The 23,653-nt window shown below is 52.5% G+C and overlaps 9 protein-coding genes across 9 annotated transcripts; 5 read left to right on the top strand and 4 right to left on the bottom strand.

Moving 5' to 3' along the window:
• Window positions 1-299: 299 nt before the first annotated feature.
• BO82DRAFT_294331 (nuclear envelope protein Cut8) lies at window positions 300-1,312 on the bottom strand (the record flags this gene model as incomplete). The annotated part of the gene is made up of 2 exons (XM_025631818.1): window positions 300-1,165; window positions 1,234-1,312. 2 exons carry the CDS (start codon window positions 1,310-1,312, stop codon window positions 300-302), a joined length of 945 nt encoding a protein of 314 aa, XP_025487393.1.
• A 2,636-nt stretch (window positions 1,313-3,948) lies between these two features.
• Window positions 3,949-7,516, bottom strand: BO82DRAFT_406393 (ATP-dependent RNA helicase MTR4; the record flags this gene model as incomplete). Its single annotated transcript, XM_025639558.1, has 6 exons — window positions 3,949-4,129; window positions 4,192-4,757; window positions 4,811-5,406; window positions 5,459-6,523; window positions 6,582-6,672; window positions 6,737-7,516. The coding sequence occupies 6 exons, from the start codon at window positions 7,514-7,516 to the stop codon at window positions 3,949-3,951; spliced, it is 3,279 nt and encodes a 1,092-aa protein (XP_025487392.1).
• Window positions 7,517-7,730: 214 nt separating this feature from the next.
• BO82DRAFT_187198 (cytochrome c oxidase VIIc family protein) lies at window positions 7,731-8,406 on the top strand. The gene is made up of 3 exons (XM_025630491.1): window positions 7,731-7,779; window positions 7,880-8,057; window positions 8,216-8,406. The coding sequence occupies exons 1-3, from the start codon at window positions 7,771-7,773 to the stop codon at window positions 8,239-8,241; spliced, it is 213 nt and encodes a 70-aa protein (XP_025487391.1). The 5' UTR covers window positions 7,731-7,770; the 3' UTR covers window positions 8,242-8,406.
• Window positions 8,407-8,634: 228 nt separating this feature from the next.
• On the top strand, window positions 8,635-13,395 carry BO82DRAFT_436014 (Elongator subunit IKI3). Its single transcript, XM_025641084.1, has 9 exons — window positions 8,635-9,930; window positions 9,981-10,073; window positions 10,123-10,682; window positions 10,735-10,888; window positions 10,942-11,284; window positions 11,338-11,579; window positions 11,632-11,765; window positions 11,815-12,094; window positions 12,159-13,395. Exons 1-9 carry the CDS (start codon window positions 8,793-8,795, stop codon window positions 13,223-13,225), a joined length of 4,011 nt encoding a protein of 1,336 aa, XP_025487390.1. The 5' UTR covers window positions 8,635-8,792; the 3' UTR covers window positions 13,226-13,395.
• Window positions 13,356-14,968, bottom strand: mvd1 (diphosphomevalonate decarboxylase MVD1). The gene is made up of 2 exons (XM_025636294.1): window positions 14,806-14,968; window positions 13,356-14,717 (listed from the first exon to the last, which is right to left on the bottom strand). Exons 1-2 carry the CDS (start codon window positions 14,874-14,876, stop codon window positions 13,574-13,576), a joined length of 1,215 nt encoding a protein of 404 aa, XP_025487389.1. The 5' UTR covers window positions 14,877-14,968; the 3' UTR covers window positions 13,356-13,573.
• A 158-nt stretch (window positions 14,969-15,126) lies between these two features.
• On the top strand, window positions 15,127-16,316 carry BO82DRAFT_358447 (cytochrome c1 heme lyase CYT2). Its single transcript, XM_025636293.1, has one exon. It carries the CDS (start codon window positions 15,230-15,232, stop codon window positions 16,097-16,099), a length of 870 nt encoding a protein of 289 aa, XP_025487388.1. The 5' UTR covers window positions 15,127-15,229; the 3' UTR covers window positions 16,100-16,316.
• On the bottom strand, window positions 16,157-17,534 carry BO82DRAFT_358446 (SNAP receptor PEP12). Its single transcript, XM_025636292.1, has 2 exons — window positions 17,076-17,534; window positions 16,157-16,990 (listed from the first exon to the last, which is right to left on the bottom strand). Exons 1-2 carry the CDS (start codon window positions 17,370-17,372, stop codon window positions 16,472-16,474), a joined length of 816 nt encoding a protein of 271 aa, XP_025487387.1. The 5' UTR covers window positions 17,373-17,534; the 3' UTR covers window positions 16,157-16,471.
• A 205-nt stretch (window positions 17,535-17,739) lies between these two features.
• BO82DRAFT_436010 (nucleoporin NDC1) lies at window positions 17,740-20,371 on the top strand. The gene is made up of 3 exons (XM_025641083.1): window positions 17,740-18,030; window positions 18,110-18,377; window positions 18,451-20,371. The coding sequence occupies exons 1-3, from the start codon at window positions 17,898-17,900 to the stop codon at window positions 20,033-20,035; spliced, it is 1,986 nt and encodes a 661-aa protein (XP_025487386.1). The 5' UTR covers window positions 17,740-17,897; the 3' UTR covers window positions 20,036-20,371.
• Window positions 20,372-20,553: 182 nt separating this feature from the next.
• On the top strand, window positions 20,554-21,403 carry BO82DRAFT_368687 (AAA-ATPase Vps4-associated 1 family protein; the record flags this gene model as incomplete). Its single annotated transcript, XM_025637134.1, has 4 exons — window positions 20,554-20,670; window positions 20,766-21,050; window positions 21,145-21,221; window positions 21,289-21,403. 4 exons carry the CDS (start codon window positions 20,554-20,556, stop codon window positions 21,401-21,403), a joined length of 594 nt encoding a protein of 197 aa, XP_025487385.1.
• Between the last annotated feature and the right edge of the window lie 2,250 nt (window positions 21,404-23,653).

Genomic DNA, 23,653 nt, shown 5'->3' with positions numbered 1-23,653 from the left:
ATCTAGATCGAGAGTAGGCGATGAAGGCGGCGGCTTCCCAAAGTATGACACATTAAAGCAAAAGAAAAAATGTTTGCTTGCACACTGCAAAACGCCAAGTGACCCTCAACTCTAGTTTCATGCGATAAAGTATCGTGATCGTATCATACGTGGACATTGCACGGTCGAGGTTTCGGACACTAGCTCTGGATTGGAAGGGCGGTAGAGGAAGTGTCGTGAAGGATGCTCTTTTTTTGGAGTAGGTCGGAGGGACGAAGAAGATGGGAGGAGATGAAGCTGACAGTCAACTGTTGGCAGCATTACCATGGCCCAACCTTGACTGGGGTGCCGAGCCCGTATGTGCCCGACAAGAGTTGCTCGCGAATGGATCCAAGGTCATTACCTCCAGGGCTTCCATAGCCTTGGGCATCCGGTCTGTGCATCCACCCTAAGCTGGAACCGAGCTCGTTGACGGCTGCCTGCAGTTTACCGTCGGAGTTTTGGTTGTGTTTTGCCAGTTTCTGATCCCAACCACCATACTGTAACTGAATTCCACCGCCACGTTTGGCAGCCTCCCGAATCACCAAGACCCAGGCCTTGCAAATCTCGTCGTACGCAGAGTCCCGCTCTAGATTGTTTTGGGGTGTGTGCCACCGGGGCAAAGCGTGAATTATGTCGGTTGCCCCATCTAAATAGCTCAAAGAGACGGAGGCCTGTGTTTCGTTTGGCGGAAGAAAATGTGGTGTAAAGTCACTGAGAGCATCCAACAAACTCCCCAACGGCTGCCGGACTCTGTTGTACGCGTAATCTGATTCAGAGCTGCCGCCCAACGGGAATGATGACTGAAGGTTGGACTGATAATTCCGAAGCACCTGGAGTGCGGATGCTACGCTGGGTCGCGGAGCAGTATGAATGACCTCATCCATCAAGGCCGGATGACGCTCACACATGGAGCGGAGAACGCCCCGGAGTGCATCGGTGTCCAAGGTCTCTAGCAAGCGGGGCAGGGACAGAGGCCGCCCGCTGACATTTGGGCGAGCACGCTTGATATGGTGTCGGTTGGATGGAAGGGTTCGAGGAGTGAAAGCGGGAGAGTTGGTGGGAGATGCGGACATTCGGCCATCGTGATCGTTGCCATCATCATCGGCTTTCCGTTTGCGGTTGGGCGTGTGGGTTGGGGTAGACACTAAAGGGACGGGACAATCAGTATACGGAAAACGATTTCGCAGGACTGATAAGGAATCTTAATCTTACTTGGACGGGAAGGAGAGAGGCGAGAAGGTTCGTAAAAGTGGTGAGGAGGCACAGGTGGTGTAGCCACCAGACTGTTCATGATGATGGCCACCGACCGCTTAAGGTTGGGCAAGAGAGAAAAAGGAGAGGAAGGGTCGTAGCGTAGCCAACGGAGGAAAAACGAGGACGAGGGACGGAAAGGTCGTCAGCTAGGAGCACGAGGAGATGTTTAGGAGAGAGAGAGAGAAAGAGAAAGAGAGGCGAATGTTTTGGAAAAGTGTGGGAAAGAGAAAAGAAATGCAAGAAGAAGCAAGGGAAAGGAAAAGATGGTGGTAGTAATGGTGGTGCTGAAGGTGGTAGTGGTGGTGGAGTTGCAGGAATGGGAATGAAGTGGAGGAGAAAGACTAAGAAAGGGAAAGAGAGGCAGTTTCACCTGTTCACCTAATGACTGTTTGCCTTCTTGGTGGGGAAAGAGAGAGAGAGAGAGAAAGACACTGCAAAGAAAGAAGAGCGAGAGGCGGTGGAGCCTCGGGACGGGTTGCGGGAGGCAACGCAAGCCTTCAATGCACTTTCTCTAACCAGAGATTCTATTCTATTATTCTATCACTAGATTATCCGTACTGTCGACACTGATTACCTCCGACTATACCCATACAGATACCACCGTCTCCAGCTCCCTCCCTCTTTTGAATAAAACAATTAACTCATCGTCGTCTGCAAGAATCCGCATCGCAGCCCCGTGGCAAGGAAATCGTACATTGTTTTAATTTCCGAGGTCTTGCAGCAAAGCAGCAATCTCTCAATCCATCCACATAGTCCTCATCGACCGCATGACCACAACCTCCCCAAGCGTCAACTCTAAACAATAAGAAAAAAACTGCCCGACATGATTCAGTTCTCGTTTCGCTCTTTACGACCCCTTCCTTCCTCTCAGAAGCACTTGAATCCCACATGAGCGATACAGAATTGCTTTCTGCACGATTGCAATAGTCTGAAAGCAGTCTCACATCTAGATCATCTCGGAAATTAACCACACCGGTTGACTCAGATACAACCGCATCTGAGCGAATATGACCATGACAGACAGCATTGCCACCATCGTTAAGGATACCAAGTCAGGCAAGTACTGTACTCAAAGGGTCTTCAGCCATTATAAACACATTGGCCTTTCTCTCGCAAGCGAACCATTCATTTTAGGCGAAGTAGATTGATTCATGGTCATTCACGCCAACAAACCCCCCTCCCCCACCAGCAAGACCAAGGCCACCACCCGGCAGCGCCAGCGCCAATAGATCAACGCTCCGCCAATGTTGTATTTCCAGCCGTGATCCTGAAACTCGGATGGATACAACCCCAGTAGGGACTTAGGTCAGCTTCACACAGGCAATGCACTCTCGACGTGAGTGGGTTTAGATAAGTTGCATGTCTGATACTAGATACTACTAGATAGAGCACAACGCAGCAAGCGACCTTGCGCCAAACCTTCACTATCAACAAACACCGCCATCCTTGCGGGGTTGCTCCCCTCCCATCTGCAATTGTCTGCGAAACAGTAAGACTTCAATTTCAGGATTAGCCTACCCGATACCGGAGTCAAGGAACGCTAAAGAACTCATGGCACAACGCTAAACATTGTCATCGGCCAGACTTGGATGATAATATATGTAAAAAAGAAGGTTGAAGTTTCCGCCCATAGATCGATATCTCCGTACCCATCGGCGCTTTCAAGCAGCCCTGCCTGCCCCCACCGACCTTCTCTCTCAGGATCACCCCGCAAATTGACCAATTCCTACAATACTTTCCATGTTAGAGCGAGTATGTAACAGTCATGCGACCCTCTTAGCCGACATGTACAGTACAAACAATATGTATCGTCGCTTTGACAATCCCCGTCCCCACGTCCGATACGGGGAAGTCCTACTAGGATGTCCTTTTCGGTCTTCGAATCTCGACTGCACCTGAAACGTATGGCGCAATGTACACCCCGATGGAAGATACAGAAATAATTCACTGTTCGTGTACGCCAGCAGGGACAAGGTTCCACATGGCTCTTCTCAGATCACTACTTAGACCTAAGGTAAAGAGTAACTTGGCCCTCGATCTTGCTTCCCGGAAATGTCCCCATTCTTTTGTTGAGAATTTGCTGCTATTCCTGGGGGTTTTGGTTTGGCAGCGGCTGTCGCTCATTCAAAGAAGTGTAAACGCCCTCGGTGGGGGAAAGACTATTGATAGACACTAGATCATCTCTATCCTTTGTGTTCACCACTGCCAAAGAGGGTTTGTTTTGGTTGCCATCGAATCCATGATTCGTTAACGAGCTTCGTCGGCTTCCCCAAGTACCCCACAAATTCCATAAAGAGCCCAATCCGATCTACCTGTCCCCCAGTTTGATCGTGGCTACAGTTCCAATTGATAGAAAGAACGCGAAGAAAAAGATCGAGTCGATCGAAGGTCAACTGGGAAACGGCCTGCTGGGATTGAAAGAGCATTGCGCCATCTAAAATCGGGTGTCGCACAAAAATGACACCCTCATTTGCAGAGAGAAATATGTAGACACAAAAACGATATGAGAAACGGGAAACGGCAAGGAAAAGTCATACATGAACCTTTTTGTGAAGCCTGACGCCGGATATGCGACCACCAAGGTAAAAAGAAAAATAGCCCAACCACCAAAGTCGAGGCGAGAGAAGACACAATTGAGGGGGGGGGGGAGTGAAACAACGATAGCATGGTGCTTTATAGGTACAAGGACTGGGCGGCGACGATATCCCGACGCACCTTGGTCAGGGCGGTTTCGAAAGTGCTCTCAAGTTCTTCGCTGCCCATGACCTTGGCTGCCTGAGCCATCTGGCGCATACACTCCTCCAGTCGGCGGAAAACTCGGATCAAGCTGCCCTCGTAGACATCGGTCATTTGGCTGCGCAGACGATAGGTTAGCATTGGGGGGGAGCTTTTCACGAGCAAGAGAAGGGAACCTACCAGATATCAGAGAAGGACTTTCCGTTCGCCCACTCGTACATGACCTCCATCAATTCCCAGTGGAAACTGTTGACGTATTCTTCCTCGTTGACAGCCAGCTTGGATTCCTGTGAGACCTTGGCGACGATCCGAGCCTGCGCTTGGATCTCTTTGAGGGGCTTGGCCAACTCATCCCGTGTTAGAGCAGGGGTCTCCTTGGTCTTTTCCTCAAACACGAAGACACTCAGAACGGCAGCGACTTGCTCCGGCGTAAGCTTGTTGAAGAAACCGTTGAAAAGAAGTTCACTGAGCATCAGTTCGTCACCCGTGCTGATTTCGCACGCAACTCTAGCCTTCAGTTGTACGACCTCGGCTTCATTGATGAAACCGAACCGACGAAGGACCCGCTTGCGGCATTTCAGTTCATCGAGCTGCATGATAGACATGGCGTCGGAGATTTTCTTCTTCGTCTCCTTAATCTTGTTTCCAAGCTCCACCTTCTCCGAATATTGATCGTACAGTTCCGCTAGACGGGGAGAGTTGTGCAACGGGTTGGTGAACAGTCGAGACTCCAGGACTTCGACTTTCTGTTGGATGATTAGCGATATGTAAACATTTCTTCAAGGACAGGTCTACTCACACGAAGAGTCTTCTTGAAATTATCATCTTTGATTTGCATGTCCTCGAGCGGGTCCATAGTAGCGATGCCGTCCGGGAAACGCTTGTGGATCTCAGTAAGAGTTTTCTTCATCGAATTCCGCGCGTCTTTGGACTTCAAGTCTTTTTGGAGGAAAACACGCGGTTTTCCGATGGCCTGAATGCAGCTAAGCACAATTGGGACGACCTCCATAGAGGTCTTCTCACCCTCCTTAGGCGGCCGCACTCCAGCTGGCATGTCTTCGAAAGTCTTAGTGCCCACAGAATTGCCATCGGGGAGTTGGAGCAAAACGTCGACAACGTGTGACTGGTGAGGAGTGTACTCTTCACTCGAGCCTTTCGGCGCCTTGCGCTGTTTGCTGTTGACAACGATACCCCAGCCGAAGTCGTTGTCCTTATGCTTCACCTGAAGCAAGCGACCAGGTTGGATAAATGGCAGGCAGTAGTCGGGGTAGGTAAAGACTGTCCTTATTTCATCGTTGAACTTCTGAAGCTGTTTCCTCAAATCGTAATAGTCACGGATGGTGCCTTCGTCTTCAATCTTCATGTTCGCACGCTTCTGTTCATATTCCGCAAGCTCTGTGAAATCAATTAGCATGATTGTAAGCAGTTCGGGGTAGATTGACCCTACGCTTTTCAAGCTCAGCAACACCAGCCGTGTTTTGGAACTGGTAGAAACATCTCTCGAGCATGAACTCAGGCGAAATACCTTCTACACGCATGAGATTGAGGATCATGTTGTAGCCCAGGTGGAAAGCCGAGTTCAGCCGATCCTGCTCGCCGCGTACGATCTCCTTTGCAACCGCGGGGTCCATCTCTTCTCCAACCATCATGATCACGATACCACGGTCATCCAAACCTCTTCGCCCAGCGCGACCAGACATCTGAATGAATTCTGAGGGAGTAACCCAGCGTTGACTGAAGCCGTCAAATTTCCTTACGCTGGTGAACACAACAGTCTTTGCCGGCATGTTCAGGCCAATAGAGAAGGTCTCCGTAGCAAACAGAGCCTTGATAAGACCTTCCTGGAACAGAATCTCAATGGTTTCTTTGAGAATGGGAAGCAGCCCAGAGTGGTGGACACCGATACCACGGCGCAGAAGTGGTAGGAGATTTTGAATCTGGGGCAGATTCCGATCCTCTTCCGAAAGCATCTTAAGAGCATTGTCGAAAACTGTTTGGACCATCTCCTTTTCCGACGGATCGTTGAATGACAGATTCTTCATCTGAAGAGCACCGTTCTCGCACTCGCGCTTGCTGAAACTGAAGACGATAACAGGGTTGAGGTTCCGAAGCATGATCATCTTAACGATCTTGTACATATCGCTCTTCTCGTCGTTCTGGCCGCCTTTGTTCAAGCGCTTGTCTTTGCCCCTTCCTTTCCTCTTGGCCATGGCATCCGAAGGGTCATCGCCCTTCTTATCGGCAATGCTGCTCATCGCTTTCTGGAAGTTATCTTCACGGAAGACACCCTTCTCATCGACAATCAAATGCAATCCCTCAGAGCCGACCGGGTAGAAATAGTGTTGCAACGGGGTTGGTCTGAAGTCGGTGTACACAACGTGACAGGGCTGGTTGTGCATCTTCACGATCCACTCCGCAAATTGCATGGCGTTGGGAATTGTCGCCGACAAGAAGACATACCGAACCTTATCGGGCAGGAGAATGATAGTCTCCTCCCAGACCACACCTCGGGCTGCGGAGTTGTCAGTTGTATGCAAGGGAAAGGCAAGCGTCAGGTCCGTAAGACTTACTGGCATCGCGCATGTAGTGAACCTCGTCAAAAATGACCCAAGCCACTTCACGCATGATCTCGGAGCCACGGTAGAGCATCGAACGTAGAATCTGGAAAATGTGGTGCGTCAGCGCGAATGGCGTCGGAATGTCTTCCCAGCCAAAGAGCGCTTACCTCGGTGGTCATGACCAAGCAAGTAGCCGTAGGGTTGATGGTGACATCTCCAGTCATCAAACCACAATCTCCAAACTCTTGCTGGAATTCACGGAACTTCTGGTTGCTCAGCGCCTTAATCGGACTGGTATAAATGACTCTCTGGTTGTTCTTCAAGCTCTGCGCGATAGCGTACTCGGCAACCACGGTCTTTCCGGCACTGGTATGGGCGGAGACAAGCACACTCTCCTCTCTTTGAATAGATGCGACAGCTACTTGCTGGAAAGGATCGAGGGTAAATGGCCATACGCGGGCAGGATTCTCCGGCGGCTTGTGTTGGGAGATAGGCACGTAGGGATAATTCGGCGGAATGGCGACCTGGTGTCGAACTTGGTGAGACAACTTCAATGACGCAGAATCGGCCGAAGCTTGCAGTCCGGTGGCTCCAGCGACTTCGCGCTCCTGCTCCGTTTCGAATGAATCGACCAAGACAGGCTCGGCCTCCTTTGTCGCGAGGCGCGGACGTTTCGCATCAGGTTGTTCATTGGAGTCTGCAACAGGGCTGGCTTCCTTCTCTTCTTCTGATTCGGGTTCCTTCTCGTCCACGGGGGGAGGGACCTGGGCGTCGGGGGCGTCGGGGATATCGATATCCTCCGTAGCGGCGGTTGCGGCGGCGGTTGCTTTGACATCGCCATTGACCTGCCGTTTCTTGCTCTTGTCTTTCTTTGATCTTTTAGGTGCTCCCTCAGCCGGCTTGACAGCCTGAGGCTGGTCGTCAAAGACGTCGAAAAGCTCATCCATGGTGGCCGATCGACGAAAACAAGACCGGGGACTGACCTGGACACTTGCGACGCTTCTCTCTCTTCCAAGACGAAGAGTTGGGTTAAGGCGATCGGCCCCAAAATTTTTGGTTAACACAATGAATGCCGCGGGCGGGCAGCTGCTGCTCTCCGCCGGTGAAACTTACCCGATTGGAGAAATACCCACGTGACTGCACTTCCGGAGCGTTGCCGCGAGTATCGTTCCACTCCTCCAGCTCTTCCTCCGCCCGTTGAATGATTCCAGTAAGATTGCCCTGACACTCGTGCTCTACCATCTCTTTCAAAGTGCGTAATTGCCTGCATTTCTGTGGCCATTGAACAACTGACTCTAATACTGCTAAAGATGTACGCCGCCTCCGCTCTCCGCGCCAGAATGGCCACCTCTTTCGTCGCCCGTCGTGGCTTTTCCACCACCCGTGCCCAGCTCGGCAGCCCCTACCACTACGCTGAGGGACCCCGTTCCAACCTTCCCTTCAACCCCCTCACCAAGTACTTCTTCTGGAGATACTGGGCTTTCATGAGTTAGTCCCCTGTCGCCGTATGAGAACGGCTTTCATTGTTCAATGTCACTCACTCCATTCACTAGTCACCGGCTTCGGTGCTCCCTTCGGTATCGCTGGTATGTCACCCATTGCTCCCCAAGCACGTCCTTTCAGCAATCGTCTAACTCTCACTACAGTCTGGCAGACCTACAAGACCCGCTAAGCGCCCTATTGTGCTGTGTAATCTGCACGCGCAACGGAAACTGGTGGGATTTGGGGGATCGGTCGAGTGTGTATCTTAGATCGGATGTTTTCGGAAATTTGTATAAAGTTGAGAAATTGAGCACGGTTTTGATACAGAATTATAATTCTGGGATTAATTACATAATTTCACGTAGAGAATTGCTTAGATTCTGGGCCTCCAGTGTTGCAAGAAGCATCATGGTTGTTGGTGCAGTGCCGGCGGATTGTCTAATACCTTATTAGAATATGGATGAAGTCATTGGTCGAAATCCGTCTAGGAAAGGAAAATTAAATCGTCGAGAATCATTGGTGTGGCCGCTACCGCTCCGCCGCCCAAACGCAAGAACAGAAACAGAACACCATTCTTTCACTGGTCTAGTCTAGATCTAGATTCTATGACGGCCGTCTGAAACTCTTTCACTTCCAGTCGGTTGTTCCTTTTTGTCTTCTTTCTTGCCATAAAAGAATCATCAATATCTTCAAGCGGCCGTCGATTAATGGCGGCGGGGTAGAAGATCTGCTATTCCGAAGATGCGCAACCTTAAAACCGTCCGCCTCGCTGAGGTGCAACTGCAGAACGAGCTCCCTCTAACAGCGACAGCTTGGGATACTGCTTCAGACGCCGTCGTTTGTACCTTTGGTCCTACAGCAAATAACGCAGTTATCGAGCTGCGGAGGAAGCGTCATGACGCCCATTTCTCAGATCCTGTCGGAGCCGATGTATTCGAGTGCATCGCATCCTGGGATGCGCCATGCCCGCTTCCCGAGCTGGAATGCGATCGCGTACTGTCCCTCCACTACTTCGCAGACAACCTGACTGCCTGCCTGGTTCTGGAAGGTGGTGATATTGTCATCGTACGCGAAGAGCCTCTCCCCGGCGAGGACAAGATTGAGATTGTCGGCTCGGTTGATGTTGGTATCACAGCCGCCGCTTGGTCGCCTGACGAGGAGCTTCTGGCCTTGACTACTCGAGCCAACACTTTCCTATACATGACTAGAGAGTTTGAAAATGTTGCCGAGATCACCTTGACACAAGAAGACCTCAAAGCTTCCCAGCATGTCTCCGTGGGCTGGGGCAAGCGCGAGACTCAATTCCAGGGTAAACGGGCCAAGGCTCTCCGTGATCCTACCGTCCCAGAGAAAGTGGACGAGGGCAAGTTGAGCGCCAATGATGACGGAAGAACCACCATCACTTGGCGCGGAGATGGTGCTTATGTCGCTATGAACAGCGTTGAGGCTGGCGTGCGCCGCGCGATTCGAGTCTACTCACGTGAGGGTGCTTTAGACAGTATCAGTGAGCCAGTCGACGGCCTGGAAGGTGCCATTAGCTGGAGGCCATATGGTAACCTTATTGCCGGCATCCAGAGACGCGATGATAGAATCGATGTGGTGTTCTTTGAGAGAAACGGCTTGCGCCACGGCGAGTTCACTCTCCGTCTTACAGAGGAAGAGCGTTCGGCATGGGCTTCGGATATCTCTCTGAGCTGGAACGTCGACTCCACTGTTCTCGCTGTTCAGCTCAGAGATCGTGTTCAATTCTGGACAATGGGCAATTACCACTACTACTTGAAGCAGGAGATCCCTATCGTTAGTAACTCCGGTTACGCCAGTCCTTTCACCTTCACGTGGCATCAAGAAAAGGCCTTGCGGTTCTTTGCTGGTGCTTCTGGTATGATACGCCCCCCACTCGTGGATGACCATATGCTAATCACTGGGTAGAATCAATGTTGGACGTGGAATTTGTGTTTGACGTCGCCCATGGCTCCACTACAAGCCCGGCTGATGTTGGTGCCGTCGGTGTTGTAGACGGGGGTATGTGCTTGCCCTGCATTTATGACTTCAAGCTGCTGACATACGACAGAAATCTTGAAGCTGACTCCCTTGAGGCTGGCCGGTGTTCCGCCCCCTATGGCCCACAATGAATTGATACTTGATTCAAACATCATTGACGTGGCATTCAGCAAGTCAGGAACGCGCATTGCTATCCTCGAGAACGATCGGTTCTCTGTCTTTATATGGGCCCTCAAGACTAAACCAGTCCCTGTCCCCATACTTGAGTCCAGCTATCCACTTTCAGAGGCACCGAACAGTCGACCTCGCCAGATCGCTTTCATCAATGAGACTGAAGTCTACGTGCTCAAGAGCAGTGGGCCTAATAACACCTGCATAGAGCGGACTACGCTTGAGACCCGGGAGACTAAGGTTGCCTACCAAGCAGCTGACTCGGAACAAATCATGTCAATGTTCGCATCTCTCGGGCATGAATCGCTCTGGTTCTCTCACATTCTAGGACCAACCCAACCGATCACCTACTCCTACATCTCAATGCCCTCCCCAAACCAGCTCGAAGTTATGCCATGGAGCCAAAGTCCCTCTGCCGAGACGTACTGGGCGCAAGCTGTGCAGATCTCTGAAGATGAGGTATACCCACCATTTAGATCCTATGTATCCCTGATAACTAATATTCTACAAGGCTCTTCTCATCTCTATGACCAAGTCGGGGGCTTTGTATGCCAACAAAACCCTTCTTGCCAAGAACTGCACTTCCTTCCTTCTCACACAAGCTCATATCATCTTCACCACTTCATTACACCTGATCAAATTCGTCCACCTGACGAGAGCAGAAGGTTTGAAAGCCCGCTTTATCCCCACCATACGATAACTAACGCCCATGTCTTAGAAATGGATGTACCTCCTGATACCCCGGAAACGGACGAACGCTGCAGAAGCATCGAGCGCGGAGGACGGTTGGTCACGGTTATGCCTTCGACATTCGCTGTTATTTTACAGATGCCTCGCGGCAACATCGAAACCATATACCCTCGGGCCCTCGTGCTTGCCGGCATCCGGTCGTTCATTGACCGCAAGAATTATCGGGCAGCGTTCCTGACCTGTCGTAGTCAGATGGTGGACATGAACATCATTCATGACTATGCACCTGAGCAGTTCATGGAGAGCATCCAACTTTTTGTTGACCAGGTCAAGAGAATCGACTTTATCGACGAATTTATCTCTCGTTTAAGGTATGTAAACGCTACTTTGATTAGCAAGGCATACGACTGACGATTGCGTCTAGTGAGGAGGATGTGTCGCAGACGCTGTACAAAGACACGCTAAAGAAGAAGACTGAAGACCCCGCCCTTGCTGCTCTATCCGCTCCCTCTAGCAAGAGCAGTAAAGTTAACCGGATTTGCGATGCTTTCCTGACCACTCTTGAAAAGCGACTGGATACCAACCTGCACAATTTGATTACTGCTCACGTCTGCAAGTCTCCGCCTGACCTTGAGGCCGGTCTTCAGCTGGTTGCGCGGTTGAGAGGTATGGAAAATGCTCTTCTCACTTGTTGGACCAAATACTGACTACATAGCAGAGGAAAGTTCCGAACAAGCCGACGACGCGGTAGAGCATATGTGCTTCTTGACAGATGCCAACCGTCTGTACGACAATGCACTGGGTCTCTATGACCTCGAACTCACGCTACTTGTTGCCCAACAAGCCCAGAGAGTCGGTGCCTCGGATTCTCTTCGCGACGATATGAGCTAACAGCACGCAGGATCCCCGCGAGTATCTTCCATTCCTGAGGAAGCTGCAACAGATGCCCGAACTCCGACGCCAGTTCGAGATCGATAACTACTTAGGACGCACTTCTAAAGCCCTGAAACACCTCCATGCACTGAACGCGCATGACGAGCTCCGTGCCTATGCCATCAAGCACACGCTCTATAAGGATGCCATCGATCTGTACAGATACCAGGCCGAGCAACTACGTGACATGAGTCATCTCTACGCTGACCACCTGTTCGATCAATCCAAGTACAAGGAGGCAGGAATTGGTACGTGAAACAAACCCCTCAAGCCCAGACCCTTTTCCTGAATTGACCGAACCCTCCTTACCAGCCTACGAATCCCTCTCGCTCTACACCGATGCATACAAATGCTACCACCTGGCCCACCTCTGGCGCGAGTCCATCTACTGCGCCACGATGGTGCCCCTCCCCGCCGAGGAACTCGCCACGCACGCCAGCAGCCTGGCCGCCACCCTCACCGAAGAGATGAAGGACTACGTTGCCGCGGCGCAGATCCACGCCGACCATCTCCGCGACGTCCCCACGGCGGCGCGCCTCCTCTGCCGCGGGTCGAAGTTCTCCGAGGCGACGCGCCTTTTGGCCTTGCACGACCGGCAGGCGCTGATCCCGGAGATCGTCGACGGCGGGCTCTCGGACGCCATGGGCGCCATGACCGACCTCCTGGCCGACTTCCGCTCCCAGCTCAACGCGCAGGTGCCTCGGATCCGCGAACTGCGCGTCCGCCGCGCCACGGACCCGCTGGCATACTTCGGCGGCGACCCCACCCTGGGCGGCGGCGGGGATGGAAATGTCGACATCCCCGACAACGTCTCCCTGGCGCCGACGGACGCGTCCACGCTGGCCGGCCGCTCCATGTTCACCCGCTACACAGGCAACACGGGCAAGACCGGCAAGACGACCTCGTCGCGCCACACGTCCAAGACCCGGCGCAAGGAGGAGCGCAAGCGCGCCCGTGGCAAGAAGGGCACCGTCTACGAGGAGGAGTACCTCGTCAACAGCGTGCGGCGGCTCCTGGAGCGCGCCAACTCCACCGTCGGCGAGGTTGAGGCGCTCGTCGATGCGCTGCTGCGCCGGGCCATGCGCGAGCGCGCCGCCGCCATCGAGAAGGCCATGCAGGAGGTGCTGAAGCTGTGCACGGAAAGTCGCGAGGAGGTGTTTGGCGCTCTGGTGGCCGCGAACGACGGGGTCAAGGGGGAGGCAGCTGGGGAGCCCGAGAATGCGGATCTCGGCGGGTTTGGTAATGGCGAAGAGCCCTTAGGAATGGGCGGCGGCGGGCAGAGCGTCTTCTGGGACAGTGTGACTGCCACTGCCAATGTGGGCAAGGGCAAGGAGGTGCCTGCTGTCAAGGAGCTGAAGATGTCGGCTTTGCTCAATTAGAACGAACCTTTTCTCGGTAAGGCATGCTGGTCTGTGTACCTGGAAGCCTGCTTGGTGGTGGTCTGTCTGTCTTTACTTCTTTTTTATGACTATGGTTTTGGAAAAGGTTACAAAAAAGCATAGATTCCTTTGAGGATAGTGAGCCATTCGATTGAAATGTCAAAATGATTATTAATGTTGTAATATGCTTCGTAAAAGACGAGAATATATGCTTTCTGGATATAGAATTCAATCCCTCCACTAGAAACAAACAAAGGAGGGACCGGTTTGGGTATCTTTTCATCTCAAGGCAATCCGCGGCGTGAGAAGTCAATGCCCACGGGGCTTTGAGTTTGGCATGAGAGCGCCTTAGTGGGAGAGGACATCGCCCTTCTCGCTGACAAGGTGATCGGTTACGCTGACGGGTCCCTCGCCGACGCCAGTGAGGATGACGCGACTGACGCCATCCCGGAGTACGTCCACGGCCCGGGAGTCCACCTTGTCCAGGGAAACACCGGGGGCGCTGGAATCCTTCATAGCCTCGTAGAAGGGGCCTTCCCAGCCATTGGCCTTGGTACCGAGAATGGCCTTGATCGTGCCAGCCACGAGCTCGGTCTCCTTCTCGAGGTAGTAGATAACAGCGTTCGGGCCGGCATCGAAGGTGTAGGCACAGACCATGCGGCCGACGGCCCGGTTGATGTCGTGGACCAGACGCACAGCGGCCCGCGAGACATCGTTCATGTAGAAGATCGGAGGCCACGAGTCCAGGCAGGTGGCGTGGAACCCGTTGGAGTCCCGCATGGTGATCTCAGCAAAGGCAGGGAAGTCCCGGTTCTGGATGGCGGTCTCGATCGCGGCCATGCGCTCGGGGACGACGGTGTTCGCCCGCGTAGCGAACAGGTTCGACGTCGCGACAGTCGTCTGCATACCCTCCGTGCTGGGGACATCCTTCTTCTCGGCGCTGACGACCAGGACAATGGCGCGCATCTCGGGCCAGTGAGCGGCGGGCGCGACTTCCTCGGCCAGACTGTCGCTGCCGTCATCGAGGGTGCCGGCGCGCCAGGCGACGTAGCCGCCCATCAGAGACCGACAAGCGGAGCCGGAGCCCTGACGGGCAATGCGACTGAGGTCCCGGGGAGATTGTGGGAGTTGGTAGAGGTCGGCCACGGCGCGAACAAGGGCGGCGAAGCCAGCAGCCGAGCTGGCGAGTCCGGCAGCGGTGGGGAAGTTGTTCTCGGAGACGATGCGGAGAGGGAGGGCAGAGAGCTTCGGGAGGGAGGAGTCGGCGGCTTCGACCTCCTTGCGGTGAGCGCGCAGGCTGGAGAGACAGGCAAGGGTGCGCTTGGATGACTGGATATCCTGGGGCTTGCCGTTGAGGATCAGCTCGTCTTGGGCAGGGTAGATGGCCGAGCAGGAGGCGGTGGTCAGGGTGCGCAATGAGCGCTGGGAGAGGGTGACGGAGAGAGAGGAGTTGGTAGGCAAGTTGAGCACGGCATCACGCTTGCCCCAGTATCTTGCAGAGTTCTTGTCAGTTTCTGGGGGTTCTCAATGTGGTTCGTGATGGACCGCAATAGGGGGTGGGACGCATAGTAGCAACATACTTGATGACAGCGATGTTGACGGGGGCCGTCGTGGTGGCCCGGTAGACGGGACTATCAGCGGAAGCAGCCATGATTGATCTTCAGCAAGCTGCTTTAATGGTATTGAATTGGCGATGTAACGCAGCAGATGGAGGTGATTGAAGAAAGAGACGGCCAGACCAACGAGAGGGGGAGGGGAATAAATGGATTTCCCAGTTGGGCAAAGAGAGGGGCTGTTTTGATCCCCGGGACTCAAGGCGGTGAGCGGCCATTTTTTCTCCGCCTGTTCGGAGTTGTCCGCTTCCCTTCAAGGTTCCAGTTCTTGATTTCTATTTTCATACTTCTCATTCGCCAGACGCTTTCAGCACGGTGTAATCCCATCACCGACCCTTTTGGCCCTCGATCCCCATCTCATCCCATCTTATTATATAGACACCTGATACTCATGGGTGCTGGTGCCAGTACGCCCGCCCCCGAGCCTGCCACGGCAGCCGGAGTATGCCCTGTTGACCACAAAACTCGCGAGGCATGGCTACAACAAAATAAAGCATCCGGAGGAGCTGCTCCTCCTCACCCAATGCCTTCAGAAGACAGTCAATCAAAGGCGAAGATGCAACGTCCACTCTCCACCGATCGTGAAGTAAGCAGCATCCCACGAGCCATCGAACCCCAATCCCAGCCGTCATCTCCCGCTTCACCCAACGCTCCGCCATCACCATACTCTTCCCCGAGCGCATCGCACGGCGCGCCATCGAACGACGAGGCTGAGACAGGCCACGACCCCAACACTGGCAACTGGATCTATCCGTCCGAGCGACAGTTCTTCGAGGCGCTGATGCGCAAGGGCAGCACACCTTCTTCCACAGAATCGGCTTCTGAACTGGCCACCACTGTCGCGTCCATTATCCCTATTCATAACGCTGTCAACGAGCGCGCATGGCAGCAAATCCTGGAATGGGAGAGTCGAGCTCCCAGCAGTGACCCCGGCAGCAAGAAATGTGGTGGCCCCAAACTGTACTCATTCCGCGGCTTAGGTGTTGACCCTCAATTCCTGAGCCCTCGGGCGCGAATCAACAACCTGATGGGCTACCAGCTACCCTTTGATCGACATGACTGGGTTGTGGAAAGGTGTGGTGGAGAAAGAGTCGAATACGTTATCGACTTCTACCAAGGCAAGACATCGGGAGGGGCCACCGGCGCTGGATTGGCCGCCAATGCTGGTCCGGGTAAATTGAGCTTCTACCTGGACGTCCGGCCTAAGATGAACACCTGGGAGGGCTGCCGTATGCGGTTCAGCAAGTTCGCGGGACTGTAGGCAGTCCGACGCATTTTCCTCATTGATTTACGGTGCACGTGTACAGGCGAACACAAGGAGTTTCGGGTCTCTTGGGTAAATTCATCTCAGTGTACAATCCATGTATAACGGAAACTATGTATGATATCAAGCATAGAAAGACAGTACGAACGTTGTAGATAGATAAACATCCTCTGCTCCATATGCGCCGGTCATTCATTAAGAGAATCGTGAGTGAAGACGACAAAGCGCCTGCAAAACGAGTGGGAAAATACGCATACAAATAGAACGTACATGCGAAGGATATCATCAAAAGCGAGGGAACGCTGCGACCCACGCTGGATCAACCAGCGATGTTGCAGACTAGAGGTGGGCGGCGGAAGCCGGCGAAACTCACCCCAGCACCACGGCAAGGACAATGATCAGCAAGATCACGGCCAGAATGACCAGAAGACAGCAGGCCTTATTCCGCGCATTCTTCTGGTACCTGCTTGCGCTTCGCAGCTCTACATTGGCACCGCGAGTGTCGTCTCCGACTCTTTCAACATTTTCACTGATAATATCGAGCTGTCCTCCTTGCTCATGGACGATGTGAGCGACATCGCGGAAGAGCTCATTCAGCTCGCCGACGCTCTGCTCGATATTGCGGATTTCCGCCTCCCGCTCGATGATCAGAGACTCCTGGAAGTCCACTTCGTCTTGGTTCGCCAGTCGAGGTTGTTGTTCGAGAAGCTGCTCTTGCTGTTGCTGAAAGCCATCTTCGGCCGCATGCTCGCCATCTTCCACAGCTGTGCGAGCAGCCACTGCAGATGCTCGCTGCTTCTCCAGGGCACGACGCTGAACGGTCTGGAATTCCTCCAATGTAGCTCTAAATTCGGAAGAGAGCTTCTGCTGGGTCCATTTTTGAGAAGGCTGGTGGGTAGAGGTCAGCGACGCTCATGTTGTAGGGGAACGAGCCCAGCGATAGCGCGGACAGCGCAGATGGAACACAACATACATTGACGTCTTCCCACGTAGTTACTTTCTTGATCCCCTCCCCGACATCCTTGAAACCCACGCGAGTCTGCTCCAATAGGTTGTGAACTCGTTCACGCACCCGCTCGGTGTCTCGACGCGTACCCAGAAGAGCGATCTGGTCTGATAAGCGAGTGATGTTTGAAGTGAGGGTAAAGAGGCGGTTGGAGAGACTCTCGGTCAAGCGGTCAAACTCAGGGTCATCACGATAGTGGGGGTCATCTGCGCGGCGCAGAGTCGTAGGCTGCGACTCTAGTGAATCTAAACGATCGAAAGACATGGCTGGGCGAGAAAATGTCCCTGGGTGGGGTAGACAGTTGGAAGCTGGAAGGACTGGGAAGTTACTGGGTACTAGGTAGTAGTTGAGATCAACCTGACTCCGGCTGATGCAAGCGGGCACATGTACAGTACAGTACACTAGTCTAGGCTCCGTACAGCGCAGGGCAGGGCATACGTCGGTAGCAGGGGGGAAAGCGGGCCGATGGCGTTATTGCCTGATTTTGTACATCCGGCTTTTCAGGCTGCCATCACATGACGCACGGACCTCGATGGGTTGCCCGGTCACCTGATACGGCGGATGTGGCTGGTGGGTGTGTTTTGGTGCTTTGTTCGAAAAGCTTCATTTTGTCGTCGCATCCGCTGTCCGCTTTCTCTCAACTGAGCTCCATTTCAATACGCTTGGAGCTTCAATTATTCCAAGGCATACTTGCTACCCATTCTGCGGCTACTCTGATCATGCGGTGAACTTGATTCATCCTTCTCTACCTAGAGATCATCCCATCACACTTAGATCCCAACCCTCATCATGGCTGCTGCACGGCCTCGCCCTTATCGGCGCATATTGACCTCGGCCCTGCACAGACGATTTGTTCACGCTTCTGCACTGGCGCTATTAGTCTGTTATATTGTTGCATTTATCCTTGGTGAAAAATCATCATGTAAGTACAACCACGATGGATGGAGCAGCTCGCAAGACGAAATCACGGCGATCGCTAACCACTTGCGACATCCCACTAGTCTTCTGGTCATGGTTCCCAATTGGAGCATGCGGCATTCGAACAATTTTACTCTCCCTCTGCAGCCTTGTCATCTTTGTTCTGCGTGTTGGTCAGATGCACCTTGGCGCAAGGACGACCGCCTCGTCAATCAGTACTCTCAAACAACTTATCCCGTTCGATGCTTTCCAGACTTTCGGATGGTACATGTTCTCAGCCTGGTGGTTCAATGAAATTTACAGATGGTCTTCGCCGCTTAGTGCGCACTTGGAATGGGTGAACCGAGCCAGGTATGTGCTCACCCGAGGCTGAATTACTTTGAGCGTGGCGGAACCTCAGCTAAAGAAAGAGACATGATGCCAGACCCCATGAGCGCGCAAGTCTGAATGAACGGGCTATCTACCTCTACACCTATCACCTCATGCTTGCAGTGGTACAGTCAGTTTTTCATCTGTACTGTGATTATGACCAAATCCCTATCCCAGTCGCCAAACGGTCTGAGAAGGACAAAAGTACAGTTCAGTCTACTGCCAAACGCATCCAGGCTGAATTCCTGCCGGCCATTGTTGGCGGAATCAAGAGGAGTTTGTTGGCTGCTCTAGTTTGCCCTCTGGCGTACTCCATTTTCCTCCGTCGTTCTGCGTGGAGTACCACCTTGTATTTTGCCAAACTCTTCTGGGACATCCCCAGGTCCGCCGCTCATCCGCCGGGCTTTCTTCCACCGATCACCCCGGGAATCATCGTCAGGTCAATGGTCTCAGGAGCACTTCTGATGATTTGTTGGCAGAGCGCCAACCTTTTCTTTTCCATATTTTTGAGCAAAGAGCCCCTCAAGCGTGGCCAGCCTTTGACAGCCGATGCTAAAGACCCCAACGGCAGCTTGCTTAGCGGTCTCAAAGCGAAGAAGGAGACGGTTCGAGCCTTCGCATTCTGGGAACTACTTTTGATAAGCCAGCAGTTTCCTGATCGTCGCAAAGCGATCTTTAATGATATCGACCGCGAAGAAGGGGCAGCCTGGGCTCAGATTTTCGCCGCGGCCACAGAAGTGGTCAAGGGAGTCGCGACCCGGGTCAAACCTAAGGTCGATGAGAAGGAATATCGGGAGAATAGGGAAAAGACAAAGGCACTTTCCACTATCGACACTGGCCTACCTCCCAAAGATGAACTCGTCCTTCGCACTCTTCCTCGACTCACAGACCCGCTCAAGGCGCCAAGTGAGGTTGACATCTTCGCCCCCATCCCCAAGACCACTTCTCACCAGGAAACTTTGAATGAGACCATTAAATCATTCGGAAGCAACCCTGACTGGACTCCTAACGCCCGCGCCAAAGCTCTTGATGTCCTGGACCGGGCACTATCTGCCATGCTCAGTCCCGAACACAAGCAGAAGCTCCTTGCTACTTACAAGGAACTCCTCGAGCGCCTCACCGGCCCCTTGATCACGTGCAAGCCCGAAGACTTGCACCCTCTCATGGCACAAGCCCTTCGCACCCCGGTTGGCCGCCAATTCCAACACACTTACGCCCGTCGCTTGTCCGGTATCGTCCTTGGCACCCCCCACGCCAATATAGGCTCCATTGTCCACTCCATCGACTCTCTTACTGGTCTCACCATCAAGAGTCTCGAAGAGGATTCCTACGGTAAAGTCCAAGCTGACGTTCCTGCCATCATCCGTCTGTTCACCGAAACCATCCAAACCCTAGAGCCGTTCATCAACGGCGGTCTGGACGCGCACTGGACGGATGTCGATTTCCCATCTTCCAGCAATCCGGAGGCGCAGGCTCAGGCTCGTCGGGTTCCTGATGTGGATCTAGTCCTGGCGACACTTAAACACTCTCTGAAAAGCATCCTGTCCGCGTTCAACAAATATTTTACCGTGATAGATTTGGATGCTAAAGACCTCCGGCTAGCCGAGGAGGCCGCTGGCGTGGTTGATGAGGGTCTGTAAATTTCCACTTCCTCTGCAAACAGTCTTCCACTTGCGGATTCTCAATGATGGAAGGTATTGTGGTGTGATGAACTTCCAAGGTAAACTTGGTTCTCCTGTTTTTGACTCTTCTGAATCCCCGAAGATGAGCTTCTTGATCGTTTCCCTTTTTTATCCTATATCCAACGTTCTAGGAAAGGGGATATTGTTCTCTTTGAAAAGTTAAGGCTTAGACCTAGAGTCAGTCCTGACTGTTATGTATGCATTGCTCTGGCGTTAGTTCGGCAGGTAGTTATCAGTGGATATCACTGTATTCCAGAATTCGAGAGGGCAACATGTATTGTATACTTGTCACATGACATCACCAAGAGTGGACTATTTCCTCCGCACCCAAACTAATTCACTTGTCCCTTCCCCGCGCAAAGCTCCAACCTTTGTATTTCCATCCTACCCCCATGCGCCCAGGACGTAGTCAACCACAGATACTCCTTAGCCCTTCCGCTTCTCACTCCTAATCTCCCCTTATTCTCGCAGAAAAAATGGCCTCGCCATTCCAAAATACCTACCACCTCCGTCGCGTAGCCGACACCTCTGCTAAATCATGCTACATCTGCTACAAACCCTCGACCTCGGTCCTTATCACTCCTGACAACAAGGTAAGCCGTTTCTGGGTGTCTGCCATAAAAGACTTGAAGACCCCACGCATTGGTCTCTATTCACCGTGCTAACGATTGAACGACCCCCCTCGCAGGATTTCTTCTACACCTGCCCCTCCCACCTCACAGACCGAAACTTCTGCTCTCCTATCATTGATGCGGCGGAGGTTGAGGCGAAAGCGAAGCGCGATGCTATGGCCAAAGAGATCGAGAAGGTGAAGAAGGAGTACGAGGAGAGGCAGGCGCGGAAGGCGAAGAAGAGCGGGGACAAGGAGAAGGAGAAGGAGAAGGAAAAGGAGAAAGAGAAGGACAAGAACTCGAAGGAGAAGGATGGAGAAGGCAAGGACGATAAGGCCGCAGAGAAAGAGCGCGATGACAAGGTAGGTGTTTCAAGTCTTTGAGTGTGAGATGGAGAGAAAGAACGACGACCAACTGGGAGGATGGACGGGCTGGCTGATTGATAATGCGCTGCAGATTGATGCGATCAAGAAATCCGGGGATGCCACAACGCCGAGCACGGATGATTCGCCGCGGATCTTTGCGCTGCACAAGTACGGATTTTTGCTTTTTGTTCCCTGTACAGGTGTCTTGATACTGATCACATACATGGTGGGATAGGAACTTCTACCAAATGCGGATCGACAGAGTGCGCAACGCTGAAGTCGCGAGGCGCAACCGGCAACGGCTGCAGGATCCCTCGTTTTTTCCATCCGTCCCGTCTGGTGGTATTTGAGTTTGTGTTGGGTGAACGTGCACCTGCCTTGGGACTAGGTCGATGTTCATTGAGATGGTTCAGGACAGAGTGTGCGCACGACTCCTTCTAGTGAGCCTGGCCGCGCGGTGCATACTGTGGCATGTCTTATCATGATGCGTGACCAGCATAGCCTGGGTTCTTGGGTGATGTCTAAGACAGCTTCGTATTCGTACGAATATGTCTTCTGGAGCGACATCTCTCTATGGTCCTAACACCAGGGGCCAGGAGTCCATTGCCCTGTTCATGAAGAATCTCAGTCATCATCCAAGACATGTGCGAGGAAGACAGAAACCCGCGGATAGCACAGCCCTGGGATCTTTGTTTCCCATCACTTATCCAGTCAGATTTCCAACAGGACCACCCGGATCACTCTTTGTCACGAGTGCAAAGGATGGGACGCGGACCCTTAGTCTTGATCTGCCACATGAACAAGTCAAGACAGATACGGTAACTAACCTCACTTGCAGTGCGTCTGGCCTGCATTTACCACACACCCTGTCGCAAGAAGCTTGGACTGAGCTACGAAGTAGCTACAAGGCAACATGGCCACATCTCAGCCTTAGGCGGCTTCTAGAAATCGAAAGCCCATCCTTCCTTAAGGCATAAGGCATAAGGCAGGGAACGGCCGCCGTCCCCCCGTCGGCATTTCCTACCCAACACACCACCAGCCAGCCTTACACATAGAGTCGCACACATTTTTTCGTACACTGCTCACTAGTACCAAATCACCGATAGCAAAGTACAGTACAATGGAGTCCAACCTCGTCTGATCCAATGGATGCGACAGGACTTCCCGGTAGCAGAGACTGAAAGAGCGGGGAACCGACCCCATCCAGTGGCAATTAATCTACGAAGTCTGGAAAAAATGCCCTCATCTTAATTTAACAGTTCTCTCCCGCGTGTACAAAACTTCCCAATCATCGGATTCTTTTCCACCAAGCGTCGTCAATCATCCCCTATCCAGGGTTGGTAAGTGATGATATTTGCATAGAGTACGAATCCATTCCGCCCGGGGCCCCTCCCCTCTTCCCTCACTCCCATCGTCTCTGTATCCAACAGCCTAGCCCACACACGCTGCGGAGACTAATGTAAGAGAGGAAATGATAGACTCCATTCCACTGTTCATAGCGTCCGCAGAAGTCGTACTATGTAAGACGAGTTCGTCTGATCTAATCCCCAAAGGAAGAAAAAGACGACTTAACCCGGAGATAAAAGTCATATCCGTGTGTCTGTCTGTCAGGATGACAGTGGGAAACGAAAAAGAGCCAAGAGATTTTGTCAAGCAAAGCAGTGGGTCTCCTTGTGAGGCAGTGCTGCTTAGTTTCCTCGCTCTAGTCGCCGGTTGGGTTTAGTACTGCGGAGTCCCCTCGCTTTCTCCTGCATCTTTTCTTCACTTCCGATTTTTGCTGGCAGAGAGGGGGTAAGCTGGAGATTCATCAATCATGATTGTGATTGCTTTTTGTCAGGGATGACATCATTCCATACCTACACATCAACATTGCCATGTACATACACAGTACACTAGACAGCGAAGAACAAATTAGAGTACTCTACTCTACATAGTGTAAGATAGTATCTAACTTAGATAGGGTTAAAGTGGACAATTTGGCTCCCGAGTCCGAGTCGTGGGCCCGTTCCGGACAAGTTTGAATGGGGAATAGATCCATTTGGATTAATCCATGATACGGAGTACATCCCAAGGACCTTGAGGGAATCAAAGGGCCACTGGCAGTCGCAATGGCTATCAATACATATACTAATTTCCTGAAATCAATTCCTACGCAACAATAGTCAATAATGTATAGAGAATTATAGTCAAGAATAGCATGTCTTGCTATCGTCACTCGACAATTTATCAATGCTATACGGAGTATCCGTAAGGCAGTATAGACTCTGAACTATCAAATAGGAACTGGAGGAAACGGGGCGCTGACGTCATCCTCCACCTCTTCTGACTATCGAACTCAGTTGTGATATCGTGTCTATGTGGATGCCATGGTCTGTGAGATATTATCGTTGAGAATGATGACTAGATCGAACGTAGACAAAGACCACTCTATAGCATATCGAAGATGGTGCCTATACTAGGCTGTGGACGTTGACGAGGGGGGGAGGGAGGGCCGGAACCGTTGGTTCCTGAATGACTCGATCATCGAGCCTTGATCATGCATTGCATATCCAGCAGCATCAAATGACCTTGAGTACTGTACAACTAGCTTAGGTGAGTGA

This window comes from Aspergillus uvarum (genome assembly GCF_003184745.1).
Source record: "Aspergillus uvarum CBS 121591 unplaced genomic scaffold BO82scaffold_71, whole genome shotgun sequence".
In the NCBI taxonomy this organism is placed as follows: Eukaryota; Fungi; Ascomycota; class Eurotiomycetes; order Eurotiales; family Aspergillaceae; genus Aspergillus; species Aspergillus uvarum.
The sequence above is the reverse complement of the archived record's forward strand: the minus strand, read 5'-3'. Positions and strand labels throughout refer to the sequence as shown.

Coding starts and splice junctions, on each gene's coding strand:
- BO82DRAFT_358447 (XM_025636293.1), top strand. CDS start 15,230: ATGGGTGCTGGTGCCAGTACGCCCGCCCCCGAGCCTGCCACGGCAGCC.
- BO82DRAFT_436010 (XM_025641083.1), top strand. CDS start 17,898: ATGGCTGCTGCACGGCCTCGCCCTTATCGGCGCATATTGACCTCGGCC. Junction 18,031..18,109: donor CCTTGGTGAAAAATCATCAT/GTAAGTACAACC, acceptor ACATCCCACTAG/TCTTCTGGTCATGGTTCCCA. Junction 18,378..18,450: donor GAATGGGTGAACCGAGCCAG/GTATGTGCTCAC, acceptor ACATGATGCCAG/ACCCCATGAGCGCGCAAGTC.
- BO82DRAFT_187198 (XM_025630491.1), top strand. Junction 8,058..8,215: donor GAGATACTGGGCTTTCATGA/GTTAGTCCCCTG, acceptor CTCTCACTACAG/TCTGGCAGACCTACAAGACC.
- BO82DRAFT_436014 (XM_025641084.1), top strand. CDS start 8,793: ATGCGCAACCTTAAAACCGTCCGCCTCGCTGAGGTGCAACTGCAGAAC. Junction 9,931..9,980: donor GTTCTTTGCTGGTGCTTCTG/GTATGATACGCC, acceptor ATCACTGGGTAG/AATCAATGTTGGACGTGGAA. Junction 11,580..11,631: donor GCTGGTTGCGCGGTTGAGAG/GTATGGAAAATG, acceptor ACTACATAGCAG/AGGAAAGTTCCGAACAAGCC.
- BO82DRAFT_358446 (XM_025636292.1), bottom strand. CDS start 17,372: ATGTCTTTCGATCGTTTAGATTCACTAGAGTCGCAGCCTACGACTCTG. Junction 16,991..17,075: donor CTACGTGGGAAGACGTCAAT/GTATGTTGTGTT, acceptor TCTACCCACCAG/CCTTCTCAAAAATGGACCCA.
- mvd1 (XM_025636294.1), bottom strand. CDS start 14,876: ATGGCTGCTTCCGCTGATAGTCCCGTCTACCGGGCCACCACGACGGCC. Junction 14,718..14,805: donor GTCAACATCGCTGTCATCAA/GTATGTTGCTAC, acceptor GAACTCTGCAAG/ATACTGGGGCAAGCGTGATG.